This window comes from Pipistrellus hanaki, assembly GCF_964339955.1.
Source record: "Pipistrellus hanaki genome assembly, chromosome: 16".
Classification (NCBI taxonomy): domain Eukaryota; kingdom Metazoa; phylum Chordata; class Mammalia; order Chiroptera; family Vespertilionidae; genus Pipistrellus; species Pipistrellus hanaki.
Genome location: NC_140518.1, coordinates 20,927,589 through 20,941,975, shown reverse-complemented (window position 1 = coordinate 20,941,975; position 14,387 = coordinate 20,927,589). Strand labels below are relative to the sequence as shown.

The 14,387-nt window shown below is 36.8% G+C and overlaps 1 protein-coding gene and 1 long non-coding RNA gene across 3 annotated transcripts in view; both read right to left on the bottom strand.

Annotated features, from left to right (window-relative positions):
• Positions 1-14,387, bottom strand: part of USP32 (ubiquitin specific peptidase 32) — a 115,022-nt gene that overhangs the window by 60,664 nt on the left and 39,971 nt on the right. For both annotated transcript variants that reach the window (XM_084864178.1, XM_084864179.1), the window contains exons 3-6: positions 13,950-14,055; positions 12,442-12,560; positions 6,597-6,756; positions 326-457 (exon numbers count right to left, since the gene is read on the bottom strand). In XM_084864178.1, the coding sequence (XP_084720304.1) occupies positions 326-457; positions 6,597-6,756; positions 12,442-12,560; positions 13,950-14,055 (517 nt within the window). The remainder of the gene's footprint in view (positions 1-325; positions 458-6,596; positions 6,757-12,441; positions 12,561-13,949; positions 14,056-14,387) is intronic.
• On the bottom strand, positions 8,490-10,616 carry LOC311611749. Its single transcript, XR_014793146.1, has 2 exons — positions 9,705-10,616; positions 8,490-9,671 (listed from the first exon to the last, which is right to left on the bottom strand). It is a non-coding gene; the product is annotated as an uncharacterized lncRNA (long non-coding RNA).

Genomic DNA, 14,387 nt, shown 5'->3' with positions numbered 1-14,387 from the left:
CCCATTCAGTGGCCGTCACCCTAATCCCTGGTACCAGCTACTAAGGTACCTCATTGCAGTACAGCTTCATAGCCACTGACTGGTCAAACTTATTTATGAAGATATTCAGGTGAAGAAAGCCAATTTATGCAAGGTCACATAGGTAGAACAGGATGCTCAAAACTACAATCTTAATTCCCATTTTAGTTTTTTTCTACTAAACTCTGCTATTTGCAAGAAACTTTTAGAGTTATCTCCTTTTAGAGTTCAGATGTAGTGGTTAATAATGAGAAGGGCTCAAATCTGTTTACCAAAAAACATTTGTAGAAAAGAAAATGATTCCTACCTTCACTTAGAGATGGACGAATAGGTGGTGAAACCAACGGGCCAAATGTCTCTAAATCAAATCGTCCGGTCCGAGACTGCGCCTTCAGCGACCAATAACGTTTCTCCAGATCAATGATGTCTGATTCCTCCACTAGAAGTCATAGCAAACAAGATTATAAAACCTCTCAGCCTTCTCTTCTGGGCAGTTTATCTTAATAATATAACTTTCAAGGATATATTTTAATTTCCCAATTTAATTGCTAAAAAAAAAATCTATCTAAAACAAAATTCTGAAACACAAATACATTATATCTAAAATAGCATAAAAAGTAAATTCAAATAAACATAAAACAGGTTTTAAAATAAAAAATTACTTTTGCAATTGCCCATTTAGTAGATTGATTAAATCCCATATATAGAATAACTGAAACTTTTCTTTTTGGGTTCCCATACCTTTTTTATCTGTACTTATTTTTTATCAGTTTCAATCTCTACCTGGGGTTCAAATCTCTATCCACATACATATTCTCTCTACTATAAACATTCTAAGAGCAGAATCCATGTTTGATTCATCCTGTCAATTTGGTTACTATTTACAAAGTCAATATTTATTAAATGAAAAATATTAAGTAAATGAAAAAGAGTACAATAAAAGATATTATAAGTAAACTCAATAATGATAGCAGAGTTAGAGGATTTATGATGTGACAAGTTATAGGAGCATCATGAAAACATGAACATTTTTATTTCCTCACTCATCAGAAGGTATGCTTTTTTAAAACTATAGATTTTTTAAAAAATCTAACCATGGTTATAGTTTATAATTCAAGGTACTAAAGTATTTCTGATTAATTGATGTTTACATAATATACTAAATTAGAACACAGAAAAATCACACCAATTGCACCCCAATTTTTTACCTTAATCTCCTTAAAAAACACAATTTCTTTACTGAAGTAGAAATGTTGGAAGACAAGTAAAACATACTTAGAGGGGAAAATGATCAGATTGGTCCCGGTTACTATTAAAACCATGCTTTAGAGCTCCCTTTTAGACTCACATTAACTATTCATTTTGGGTTACAGACTGCAGTTCATTAATTTAATATCTGCCTAAAACAAACTATGGTAAATGATATGTACTATATTATTATTACTCAAACACTTTGAATAAATTGACAGCTGAACACTTCTGAGAAGAGGGAAGGCAGCTAACCTTATTTTCACTTAAAGAGGTAATAATTGCAGTAGTTGCTCTATTTGCAATTCATAAAACTACACCTAAAACATCTATTCTAATAAAAGCAGAGGTGGTCCTTGTGCTCTTGCGTGTAGGCCTCATGCTGCCACAATATGGCCGGCAGTGAAGTGCAGTTATGGGCAATCGGTCCAGCATGGGAGGGCAGTTGGGGGCAAGAAGGCCTGCAGGGAAGGGAAGTTGGGGGGGGTACCAGGCCTGCAGGGGAGAGCAGTTAGGTGCTACCAGGCTGGCAGGGGAGGGCAGTTGGGGGCGATTAGGCTAGCAGGGGAGCAGTTAGGCATCAATCAGGCCAGCAGAGGAGCAGTTAGAGGGTGATCAGGCTGGCAGGCAGAAGAGGTTAGGGGCAATCAGGCAGGCGAGTGGCTAGGAGCCTGAAGTCCCAGATTGTGAGAGGGATGTCTGACTGCTGATTTAGGCCCGATCCCACAGGGATTCCACAGGGATTGGGCCTAAACTAGTAGTCAGACACCCCCTAAAGGGTCCTAGATTGAAGAGGGTGCAGGCTGGGCTGAGGGACACAGCCCCATGCATAAATTTCGTGCACTGGGCCTCTAGTATATATAAACTATATAGGAATCAATTTATTACCCATCTATAGGTATATTTTCTGGTTCACAACCGTAGCATATAATATTCCTAACATTCTAAACAGTTCTTGGCCTGTACACTGGGCCATCCTACTCAAGTCCCACCTTGTCAGAGGCTCCAGCTGCAGAAAAAAACTCTTTTTTAATGTCAGAATTTTATTCTATTTTTTAAAAAGCCAGGCAAAATGTCCAAGTGTTTTCAAACAGTCACACAGATACTCAACATTTTTGAGGAAATAACCTTCTCAAAATCAATGACTTTCTAAGAGGTACTTAAAATGGCTGTAAGCCTTACATAATTTACAACAAAATAAGAGGATAAACAAGGAGGGACATGCAGATGTTCTAGTGGCTTATGGTCTAAGAATCACTAAAGTACTTTCTTCATATTCAAAGTTTTTAACACTACAAACTAAAATGTGACAAGGGAATATAATAATATACATATTTTTAGTTGAAATAATAAATGCTAAAATAGAGACAATGTAAATTTGAATTAGATATGAAAAAGAAAAATCAAAATTAGTTATATGGTCCTAAAATTAGCCCAAAATACTATATTAATTACCTAAGAATCCAGTTTCTATTACTACAAGGAATCACTGAGGTAGCAGGCTTATTGACTCTTATGATACATTTTACGAAAACTTCAAAAACTCTTTCTTAGTATATAGCTAAATTCTATGAAAAAATATCATAAACATTAAGGAAAATTAACTCTCAGTTATTAAAATATAGTTCTAAAAAATCATAGTTATTCTATTATTTATTTCACTGTAGGTAAAGGACAATCATTCAATGATCTTGCCTGGATCAAATGAAATTAATTATTGAAGAGAAATAAAAAATAATCATTTGTGCCAGGACTGATTTGGCTCAGTGGATAGAGCGTTGGCCTGTGGACTGAAAGGTCCCGGGTTCGATTCCGGTCAAGGGCATGTACCTTGGTTGCAGGCATATCCCCAGTAGGGGGTGTGCAAGAGGCAGCTGGTCGATGTTTCTATCTCATCTATCCCTCTCTATCCCTCTCAATTCCTCTCTGTGAAAAATCAATAAAATATATATTTAAAAAAAAAAAATCATTTGTGAGTATCCCAAGGGAAAAAGAAACTGGAAAAATGAATCTGCAAGATTCTCTGCAATCTGAAGACAATGGCTCAACAACCACCACAACTGCCACATAACCAAATCTTTTTATCTGCAATTACAAGCTATTCATAAAAGATTAAAGAATAAAATGACTGTATGTCAATCAACTGTCTTTAGGTCCTAAAACAGTAATAAGCATGCACTTTGGGATTTAAACATCCCAATTTTGACAACTATTGGTCATTTGGTCTTCAGAAAATTTAACTTCTCATAGTCTTGGTTGCCTCATTTTCAGAATGGAGAAGAAATGAAAGATGAAATGAGATAATGTACACAGAGTATAGTGCCTCCTCTAGAAAGTACCCAATCTGCATGTGATAAATTGGAACCTTCCACAGAGCAAAGTATGGGGGGGGGGGGGTAAAAAGGGAGAAAAAGTACAGGAACTATAATAAAAAATCATTTAATATTCTGCAAATATGTAATAAGAGCATATTATTATGTGCCTGACAAAAACTATAGATATGATTGCGAACGAAACAACTATGTTTAGATTCTAATAAAAATAAAAATAGGTCATTTTAATCTAATGTGGAAAGTACAATGAGGGAAGAGACACAGGGTTTTCAGGGAGCACATGAGCAACTAGACCCTGGAGGTCTTGCAGAGGCAAAAAAGTATTTACAAAAAGTCTGTAGACAAGACATGTAATAAATAATAGGACAGAAAAACAAACAAAACTGTGTGTTCTCTTATAATTCAAACACAAGAATAACTTATACAAGGACCTATACCATGGACCCAACATAAAAGACAAAAAACAAAAAAGAACTTTACTTTTCAGGGAGTGACAAAAAAAGATGACAGGCATTTCAACCTAGAACTAGACAGAATATAGGCATTTCAAAGGTTAGCATCTAAAGGATGAGCCTTCAAACTCAAGAAGAGAGCTGCCACTTTGTATTTGGCTAGGACTATGCATGTTCAATAATAGGGGATGGAAACACTGGTCTAAGTATGTAAAATGAATTACATTTTGAATTTATAGTCTGTGTCTACAAACTCCAACAATATGCGGAGCTAAATAACTGCCAAAACATATAGGGAAAGGGTATGCCAAGAAAAAGCCAAATACTAGGGTTTGGACTATTCTCTCATATATGAAAAAAAGAAAATGAATTAACACCTGTTCCAACCTATTTCAAACATTTCGTTATATTGAACACATTTATGCCTATCTGTATGTTCTCTGATCCTGAACATCATCATCAAGATGTTCGGCATTGCCTGGCAGGTGTGGCTTAATGGTAGAGCATTGACCTATGAAACAGAAGGTCACAGTTTGATACCTCGTCAGGGCATATGGCAGGGTTACAAGCTTGATCCCCAGTAATGGGTGGGCAGGAGGCAGCCAATCAATGATTCTCTCTAATCTTTAATATTTCTCTCTCTCTCCCTCTACCTTCCGCTCTGAAATCAATAAAAAAAAAATTTTTTTTAAATAAGTTCAGCACTATTGCAAACATTGTCTATGTCTCTCTCCACTATAAATGGCTTTAAAAATTGACTTGTCATTAAAAACAGTCTATACTTGACCAAAAAAATTTATTAGAAAAGTAATCATAGGTATTTAAATAGCAAATTATGATAGACAAATATAACCATCTTGATAAACATTTGGTAAAGATCTATTCAAGCATAAAAACTTGAACTTTGGGCAAAAATTCTAATTCAATTTCTTAAATTTAAATAAAAGGTAAGATTACAGCCGAGACCGGTTTGGCTCAATGGATAGAGCGTCGGCTTGGGGACTGAAGGGTCCCAGGTTCAATTCCGGTCAAGGGCATGTACCTTGGTTGCGGGCATATCCCCAGTGGGGGGTGTGCAAGAGGCAGCTGATCGATGAGTCTCTCTCATCGATGTTTCTAGCTCTCTAGCTCTCTCCCTTCTTCTCTGTACAAAATCAATAAAAATATATTTTAAAAAATTTTTTTAAAAAAAGGTAAGATTACAATAGTTTGAAACTTGCAGTTCTGAAAATGTACTTGCCATGACAAAATCTAAAATCTTGTGTAAGTCAAATCAGTTAATTATTCTAACTCTATATTGAATATAAATAGCTCCTCAATTTCATTTGTGATTTACAAAAGAGAATAAAATTTGATGAAACATGGCAGTATGTTCAATTTACTGTGATTTCAAATTTCACTTTATAATTATATGTGCAAAATAATTAAAGGCACCTGCATTCTAACAAACATTACTTACAAGTGAAATATTGTAATCCATTTATATTTCCTGGATAACTTGGCTCATTATACAAATTTAAATAGTCACTGATGCAGTAAAATAAATATTTTCTGTCTACTTATAAATTAGTTAATAACAGTCTCTATTTTTATCACAGGTTTCCACTTTCCTGACACATTATTTGAAAAGTATAAAGTAGCAAATATGCTTTGAGTCGAAGAGCCTACAAAGATGCCAGTAGTGAACTGCTTAGACAAAAACTGAGAGTTTATAAGTGATAAATTAGTCATCAGAATGTAAACCTGCCCATGTCAGAATTTCTATAAGATGTTTAGCAATAATTCTGATTTTGTGATAATGTTCTCATAGAAAGGCACACTAAGAAAGTAGCCATTTGCTGAAGCCAGTAGCAAATTGAGTTTCTGCTGAACTAGTTTATTCTATTTCATTTTTATAAATTATAAAAGAAAACAAACTAGCAAGAAAAACTTTCCACAGATGTAGAATTCATTTTTGCACTGGTCTACAGCCTTTTGTTAGAAATTGTCTGCTCCCAAAACAATTAGTCTCTAGAAACAGTGGGTGAAACTCACTGACATTCACAAGCCAAATATGTTTTCAATAATCCAAGAGGACACATATTCATTGTAAAGCACTTATTCTATACTAGAGGCTCAGTGCACGAAATTCGTGCACAGAGGTGTGTGTGTCCCTCAGCTCAGCCTGCACCCTCTCCAATCTGGGACCCCTCAAGGAATGTCTGACTGCTGGATGTCCCACCAGGATCGGGCCTAACTGCTTCTATTATACCTGCCAGCCTGATCACATATAGGCTGGCTGGAGTGGTTAGGGGTGATCAGGCTGGCAGGTAAAAGCAGTTAGGGGCAATCAGGAAGGCAGGCAGGCGAGGAGTTAGAAGCCAGCAGTCCTGGATTGTGAGAAGGATGTCCGACTAACTGTTTAGGTCCAATCCTGGTGGGACATCCAGCAGTCAAGCATTTCATTTTATTACACTCTAAAAGAAAAAACTGACAATATGAATTTCTTCTTTATAGGCAATTGCATTAAAAAGTGATCAGAAAACAATAAAATGTCATTACTTACAATGTGTGACTCCAGCCAGAGTTTGGTAAAAAGTGGGAGTATCACTATCATCAGTGAGGGTCACATATACACCTCCAGACAGTAGCCAACGAGAGAAAGTAAAAGCATCTTTGTTTACAAGAAGCCAATTTCTAAACTTTTCATAGTTTACCTTTTCACCCTATGATTAGGAAAGAAAAAACATAGTTTAGTCAAAATTTAAAGTATCTTACTTGGAACATGCACAACTTGAAATCTGCAATTAGTTGACATTAATCTACAAAGGAAGAATTATCTAAATAAATTATTTTGTAATCTTGGAAATCAAGGTGTTTTCAAAAACAATTGTACTTCAGAACTTCCATTTACTCGAAATCTATATGCAAATTGCAACTTATTTCATCAATTCATTAAAGCAGTGCATTACTACTAATAAGTCATATTTTATTTGCTAAGGTATATCCTAAAATCAGTAAACTGCATTTCTTTTAATATTTAATAAACCCAATTTTTACTTAATTTACCCCTCTTCTTTAGCACCTCGATCTAAAGTAGCATATTTTAATTAAACACATATGAAATTTAAGTGCTCTTTTAAGTTTTGTTGGCAAATTAAAAACAACTTTCCCAGAGTCCTCAACCAGAAGGCATCAATGAAAACATGTATTCACAAGTCAATTAGAATATAAAAAAGAAACAAGTAGATTTCTATTTCTTTGCTTTCTTTCCTTGCTAAGACTTCTTTGCCTTGTTAAATCTCTGGAAAAAAATAGTTTGCAGGCTGGGAAAAAACATCACATAGCTATGCAAATCAATCTCTATGGAAGACAAGACTTAGGTTGAGAGAGGACCAGATGTTGCTATGAGAAAAAGGGAGACTCAACTCACTCAGGGAAATATAATCAGGAATGAAACACAGGAAATATTAAGGGATACAAATAACTTATAACCTAAAAGAACTATGATGGAGCCATAGCCAGTTTGGCTCAGTGGATAGGGCCGTGGCCCAAAAACTGAAGGATCTTGGGTTTGATTATGGACAAGGGCATATACCTCGGTTGCCTGGCCCTGGTTGGGATGGGTGCAGGCGACAACCAATAGTTGTGTCTCTCTCACATAGATGTTTTTCTATCTCTCCCCCTCCCTTCTGCTCTCTCAAAAAAAATCAATGGGAAAATATCCTCAAGTTAGGATTAACAAAAAAATTAAATAAGTAAAAACCAAACAAATAAAAAATATGAATTTTTACTTTAAAATATATATACAGTAAGAAAAAAACAATACAACTCCTATGTAGACTTCCTTTATAACATTATTTATCAAGGCTAATAAAGCCAAGACAGAAAAAGCAGAGACCCATTCCATGATTCCATGTCTCTGAAATCTAGGTGTTAGGTCTGTATTTTTTAGCTATAGTACTTTTTACAGTTTGGGGGTTGTTTTTAGGAGTGCAAAAACACACAAAACATTTTGGAAGATTTAAAAATAAGACTATTCTAAGAAAACTGATACCAAAACATGGTAATTTGAAAAGCTAGGGTCTTGGATACAATCATCAGATACATTATTCAGAAATTACAACAGGTAAATACATCAAATAGCTGAATCAGATAAAATTAGCCCATTTATAATGTTGAGTTTTTATCACCCTAAGTATCTAATGATTTATATAGCCTTACATATGAATGTTTCAATACCTTGACCTTTCATTTCTTTGATCTTCCCTCTTCCAAAGCGCTTGTCCTTCATAAAACACTATCTCAGATATTTCCTACCAGTCTTTTAATTTTCTGAAAATAACCATTGCTCTTCCCAAAAATGCAATTTTAAGCTTCTCCCTATCACAATTTCCTCTTATAAGCACATGCCTTCTAGTAACCCAACTCCAGTGATTCCGCCCCCCCCCCCCCCCTCCACAGGACCTACAACAATGAGCTATCCTTCAAATCTAATGATCAGTTCTCAGTGATCAGAGGTCAACTCATCTGACCTTTCAGTTTATTTGACCTAGTTGAACACTCCTTCCTCTTAAAACATTTTTATCACTTGGCTTCCAAGATATTATTCACTCTTGGGTCTCCTCACAGGCTCCTGTGTTGAATTCCTCTTCATCTTGCCAATTTCTAAACATTGGAATATAGGATTCAGTCTTCCGATTTGTTTTCTATCTATAAGCCAATAAATCCTTTTCCTTGGACTCCAACCTATTATGTCAAAAGGAAAGCTGACAACTCCACTTGAATGTCTAATATGATTCTCAAATTTAATTATGCCCCAAACCTCCCTCTCTAGTAGTCTTAGCCATCTCAGTTAATGACAATTAATTTACTAAATTAGGCATACACCTTAGTCATTCTCTTCTCTTTCTGTCACAGCCCATAATCAATTAAAAAAGATCTTGTCAACTCCGCCTTCAAAATAAATATAGAATCTAAATCTAAAAACTTATCACCTCACTGCCACATATGATCTAAATGACCATTACCTCTTACTTGGGTCATTCAGATACCTCAATTGGACTCTGTCCAGCCTACCCTAAACATAAAAGCTAAAATGATCATATTTAAAAAAATAAAAACATGCCAAAACCAGTTTGGCTCAGTGAATAGAGTGTCAGCCTGTGGACTGAAAGGTCCCAGGTTCGATTCCGGTCAAGGGCATGTACCTTGGTTGCAAGCATATCTCCAGAAGGAGGTGTGCAGGAGGCAGCTGATCGATGTACCTCTCTCATCGATGTTTCTAACTATCTCTCTCCCTTCCTCTCTGTAAAAAATCAATAAAATATATTAAAACACACACACACACACACACACACACACACACACACACACCTCATGTAATCATCTGCTCAAAATTCTCTATGGTTTCCATCTCACTAAGGGTGAAGTAAAAAAACTCACACTGTCCTACAGGGTCACATATAGTACCCCTAACTCCATTCCACCCCTCCTCCAACCTCTGTAAATTCATTTCCTACAAGATAGCCTGCTCACTACATTCCAGCTAAATTGGCCTCTTTGTAGCTCCTTATTCATGTCAAGCACACTCCGAATTCAGGGCCTTAGCTATATTCTCTTAGTGGAAAGTGCTTCCCCCCTCCCCCCCCCCCCCCCCCCCCCCCCGCCGCACACACACACAATATCTGGTTTTATCTCTCACTTCCTTTAAATTTTTTGTTCAAATGTCACTTTATCTAGCAAGTCTTTCCTACTATTCATACAAAATACTGATATTCAGCTACCTCCTCCCTATCACCACCTCTCTCCCTAATTCTTTTTTTCCTTACCGGAGAATATTTTTCCATTGATTTTTTTTTTTTTTTTTTTTTTTTTGAAAGAGAGGAAGAGAGGAGGAAGAAAGGGGAAAGGAGAAAGAGGAAAGCAAGAAGAGAAAAAGGGAGGGAGGAAAAGGCATAAAGAAGGGGAGGAGGAGACACAGAGAGAAGCATCTACGTTGGAGAGACATTCATTGGCTGCCAGAGATAGAACCTGCAGCTGAAATAATCTGCCCTTGCCCTTGACCTGAAATCAAATACCTTGACTCTTTGGTCTGAGGGCTGATGCTCTAACCATCAAGCTAAACTGGCCAGGACTATTTTATATTTTCCTATAGTACTAATTATCATCTAATATATATACACACTTGCTTTTGTGCTTAAATTTGAGAGAACTAGGTGATAACCACACTTAATTCCCATATATAAAATGGGAACGTCTTTGTAAACCTTATTAAAATAAAAAATATACACATTTTTCTCCCAAATGAGCACAGTATTAATACAATTGACATCTCTGAAAAAAGAAATCCAACTAATCAAGCCTGAAGATTAGATTGCATTTTTTTTTTCTGACCAGCAAATGTTTGTTATTGGGGGGGAGGACACATAGCTAGCCAGTTTGTCTTGAAATATTAAAAGACTATCACAGCAACTTCCAGTCAATATGTCAGAACCAAAAATGCAAGAGGCTAATCCTTTGCACCAAATATTATACATAGAAATACTGAGTAAAATGTTACACCATAACCACTAACAAAAACTGCACAGCCAGGGAGCGGCCAGGCCTGGAGCAGCCGGGTCTGGTGCGGCCAGGCCAGGAGCAGTGGCTGCCAGGCTGGGAGCAGCCAGGCCCAGAGCAGCGGCTGACAGGCTGGGAGCGGCCAGGCCCGGAGCGGCCGGGACCGGAGCAACCGGGCCTAGAGCAGCCGGGTCGGGTGCGGCCAGGCCTGTAGCAGCAACAGCCAAGTCCAGAGCAACTAGGTCGGGAGCGGCAGTGACCAGACCCGGAGCAGCTGGTTGTGGAATGAACCAGAGCAACAGAGGCCAGGCCCGGAGCAGCCAGGCCCGAAACAGCTCGCTCCTCGCCTGTACCTGCCCACGGCTGCCTCTCAGACATGGCTGGAATCTTTTGCGGGAACTTGAGGGTCTGCTGAATCAAGTGATGAAGGCTTAGATCTGGATGTGTTGAGTTAGTATAGCGCTGGGGTGTTGATCTGTGAGTGCCTTGGGTGGGGCCTGGATGAGGCTGGTTGACCTATTTGAAAATGTCTTTTGTGTGAAGTGTATCATTGGGCATGTGGAGGTATTATTGATATGAGAAAATACTAAGTAACAGATTTACTATCTGAAAAGGGATTTACTATCGGGGAAAGGGAGGGAGGAAGAGACTGAACATAAACTGTGCACCTATGAATGAGGACAATGGGGGATGGGGAGGAGGCAGAGGGTGGGGTGGGAACCTGGTGGAGGGGGGAAGAAATGAGGAACCTTTGTAATAATATGAACAATAAAGATTGATTTAAAAAATAAATAAATAAATAAAAATAAAAACTGCACAGCCAAGCTCAAAAGCAAGAAAGGGAAATCTCCAAGTGCTATCAACAAAGAGGAAGCTCAAAGCCAGAGTGGTGAAAAGCTTAAGAGAGAGAGGCCAAAGAGATATCAGAAGTGTGTATGTGTGTGTGTGTGTGTGTGTATGTGTGTGTGTGTGTATGTGTATATGTATATGTATATGTATATGTATATGTATATGTATATGTATATGTATATCTGCCTGCAGTATTGACAATCAATGTCTATATAGTTAGGAAGGTGACTAAACTGCATAAAAACTGCCTGAATAAAACCAAGAGCAGTGAAGGACTGTCATCTCTGTGAAATGAAAGTAAGTCAAAGAGCCAATCATAAGAAATCATACAGCAGTGAGTGCTATAGGAAAGATTCAGAAACTTGTAAAAGGGTGTGTATTTTTTTACTCCACCATCTCTAGGAACTTTTCCCATATTAGTAGACCCCTTAAAAAAAGGTAATATTCTCTGAAAGATACACATTTTGTAATGTTTAGTTTTATCTATACAAGGAAAATAGAAAAATTATGAAAAGAGAAAAAAAATGACAAATTTTGCAAACCCAACTATTGCACAATGCAAATCAAATAAGTAATAACATAAATAGTAAATAGGCCCTGATTGGTCATAACAATACAGAATGGATCGAGGCAAATGAATGATATACCTATATGTCCATGATGAAAAGCAATGGCACTATAATGTGAGCAAGCTCAGGTTCCTGCAGGATCACAGTGCAAGAATGTGTGTGTTGGTGTGAGAATATGGGAGTGTATTTCATTATACCATAGTATAGACAGCTGCCTTTACAGTAAAACTAGGTTTCAGATTCACATATGTAGCAGAAATAAGTACCATGGATCTTTAAGCACAAAACATAGTTGAAACATCAACTGTTAAATTAAAAGAATGTTAAGAATATGCTGCACATAAATATTTATTCATCATAGCTAAACTCATTATACAACAATTAATAATCATAGTCAATAGGTAGGGATAAAATGTAAAACTTTAAATATACCTCTGAGAAACATTTCCTAAGTGTATCTGGGACTTTACCATCCACACCATGGAGCATTCTTTCCATTTCTTCCCGTGTAACATAGCTTCCAGATTCACTTGCAAAAAGACTAAAGATGTCTAAGAGAAAGGAAAAATAAATTAATCTTATCACAGATCAAATATACCCTGGTGGAAGTAGGGAGGAAAGAGAAAGATAACAATTACTTAGTGATTATTAGTGCCAAGTACTTTATGAACACATAAATTTATTTATTCATCAAAACAACCCAGCAATTCAAATTAAAACAGAAATGTGAGCCCTAACCAGTCCGGCTCAGTGGATAGAGCATCAGTCATGGTATAATTCCGGTCAAGGGCATGGACCTCCATTGCAGGCTGCACCCCCAGCTCTGGTCAGGGAACTTATGGGAGTAACCCATCGATGTGTTTCTCTCACATCAATGTTTCTCTGTCTCTGTATCTCTCCCCTCCCATTAGCAGTCTCTAATAATCAATGGGAAAATATTTTCAGGTGAGGATTAATAAAAAACAAAACAAAACAAAAAAACCCAACTACCCAGCAATGTGATATACTTTTAAACATACCAAATTTGCAAAAATGTTTAGGTGTGAAAATAAAGAGTTAGCAATAATGTGGGAAAAACTGAAGCTCTTATACACTGTTAATGAGAGTATAAATTACTGCAACCACTGATGCTATAAACATTTGTGTACTTTTTTTTAATGAATATAGTTGCCCCTTGAACCACAGTTTTATTTTATTTTATTTTATTTTTAAAAATATACTTTATTGATTTTTTTTACCAAGAGGAAGAGAGAGGGATAGAAAGCCAGACACATCAATGAGAGAGAAAATCTAGATTTTGAGAACACTGGCCAGGGCTATGTTTCTTAATTTTAGCCATTCTAGTGGGTGTGACTTGTTGTATCATTGTAATTTTGATTACATTTCCCTAAATACTAATTATGTTGAGCCTTTTTCATTTTTTAAAAATATATTTTTATCCATTTCAGAAAGGAAGGGAGAGAGAGAGATAGAAACATCAATGATGAGAATCACTGATCAGCTGCCTCCTGCGTGCCCTGCACTGGGGATGGAGCCCACAGCCAGGGCATGTGCCATGACTGGGAATGGAACCGTGACCTCCTGGTTCATAGGTCGATGCTCAACCACTGACCCATGCTGGCCGGGCTGCTAAGCATTTTTTCAAGTGGTTCTTGGACACTTGTTATCTTCTTCAGAGAAATATCAATTTAAATCCTTTGTTTATCATCAGAAATTTGAGGTAAGGCCCTAACTGGCTAGCTCACTTGGCTACAATGTAAGCCTGATATGCCAAGTTTGTAGGTTTGCTCCCCAGTCAGGGCACATACAAGAAACAACCAGTGAATACATAAGTGAAACAACAAAGCAATTTCTATCTCTCTCAAATCAATTTTTAAAAATGAGCTAAAATAATTCTGTGCCCATCTATATTATCATTTTGAGATAATAAAAGTACTTACATTTTGCTTTCTCTTCATCTTTGCCTCTTGTAAGAAGAACAAGTCCAACTATTAAATTATTGAAGTGTAGTCCCTTTGATGTTCCACCAAAAGAACAGTAAATCACCTAGGAGAAAATGATAAAGCCAATCTTAAGATGTTGAGGAATCTGAGGCTGGTAACACCTTAAACAAATATTGTCTCCATCTCCAAACAAGGCCCTGGTAAACTTTAGTGAAATGATAAGTTTCTCCCCCTTCTTCTTTAGCACCTTGTTATTGCACTGAGCCAAGAATATACTATATCTAATCTCAAATACATATACCATTGGCTCATACCCTAAGTATTTATTCTGTTTCTTTGCAGTCCTTAGAAAAGTCCAGAAAGATAAGGTCTTTCAACAGCCCCAATAATGTGATAAGGATTCTGAGGGATTACAGAACTTCCTTAAACTTCTAT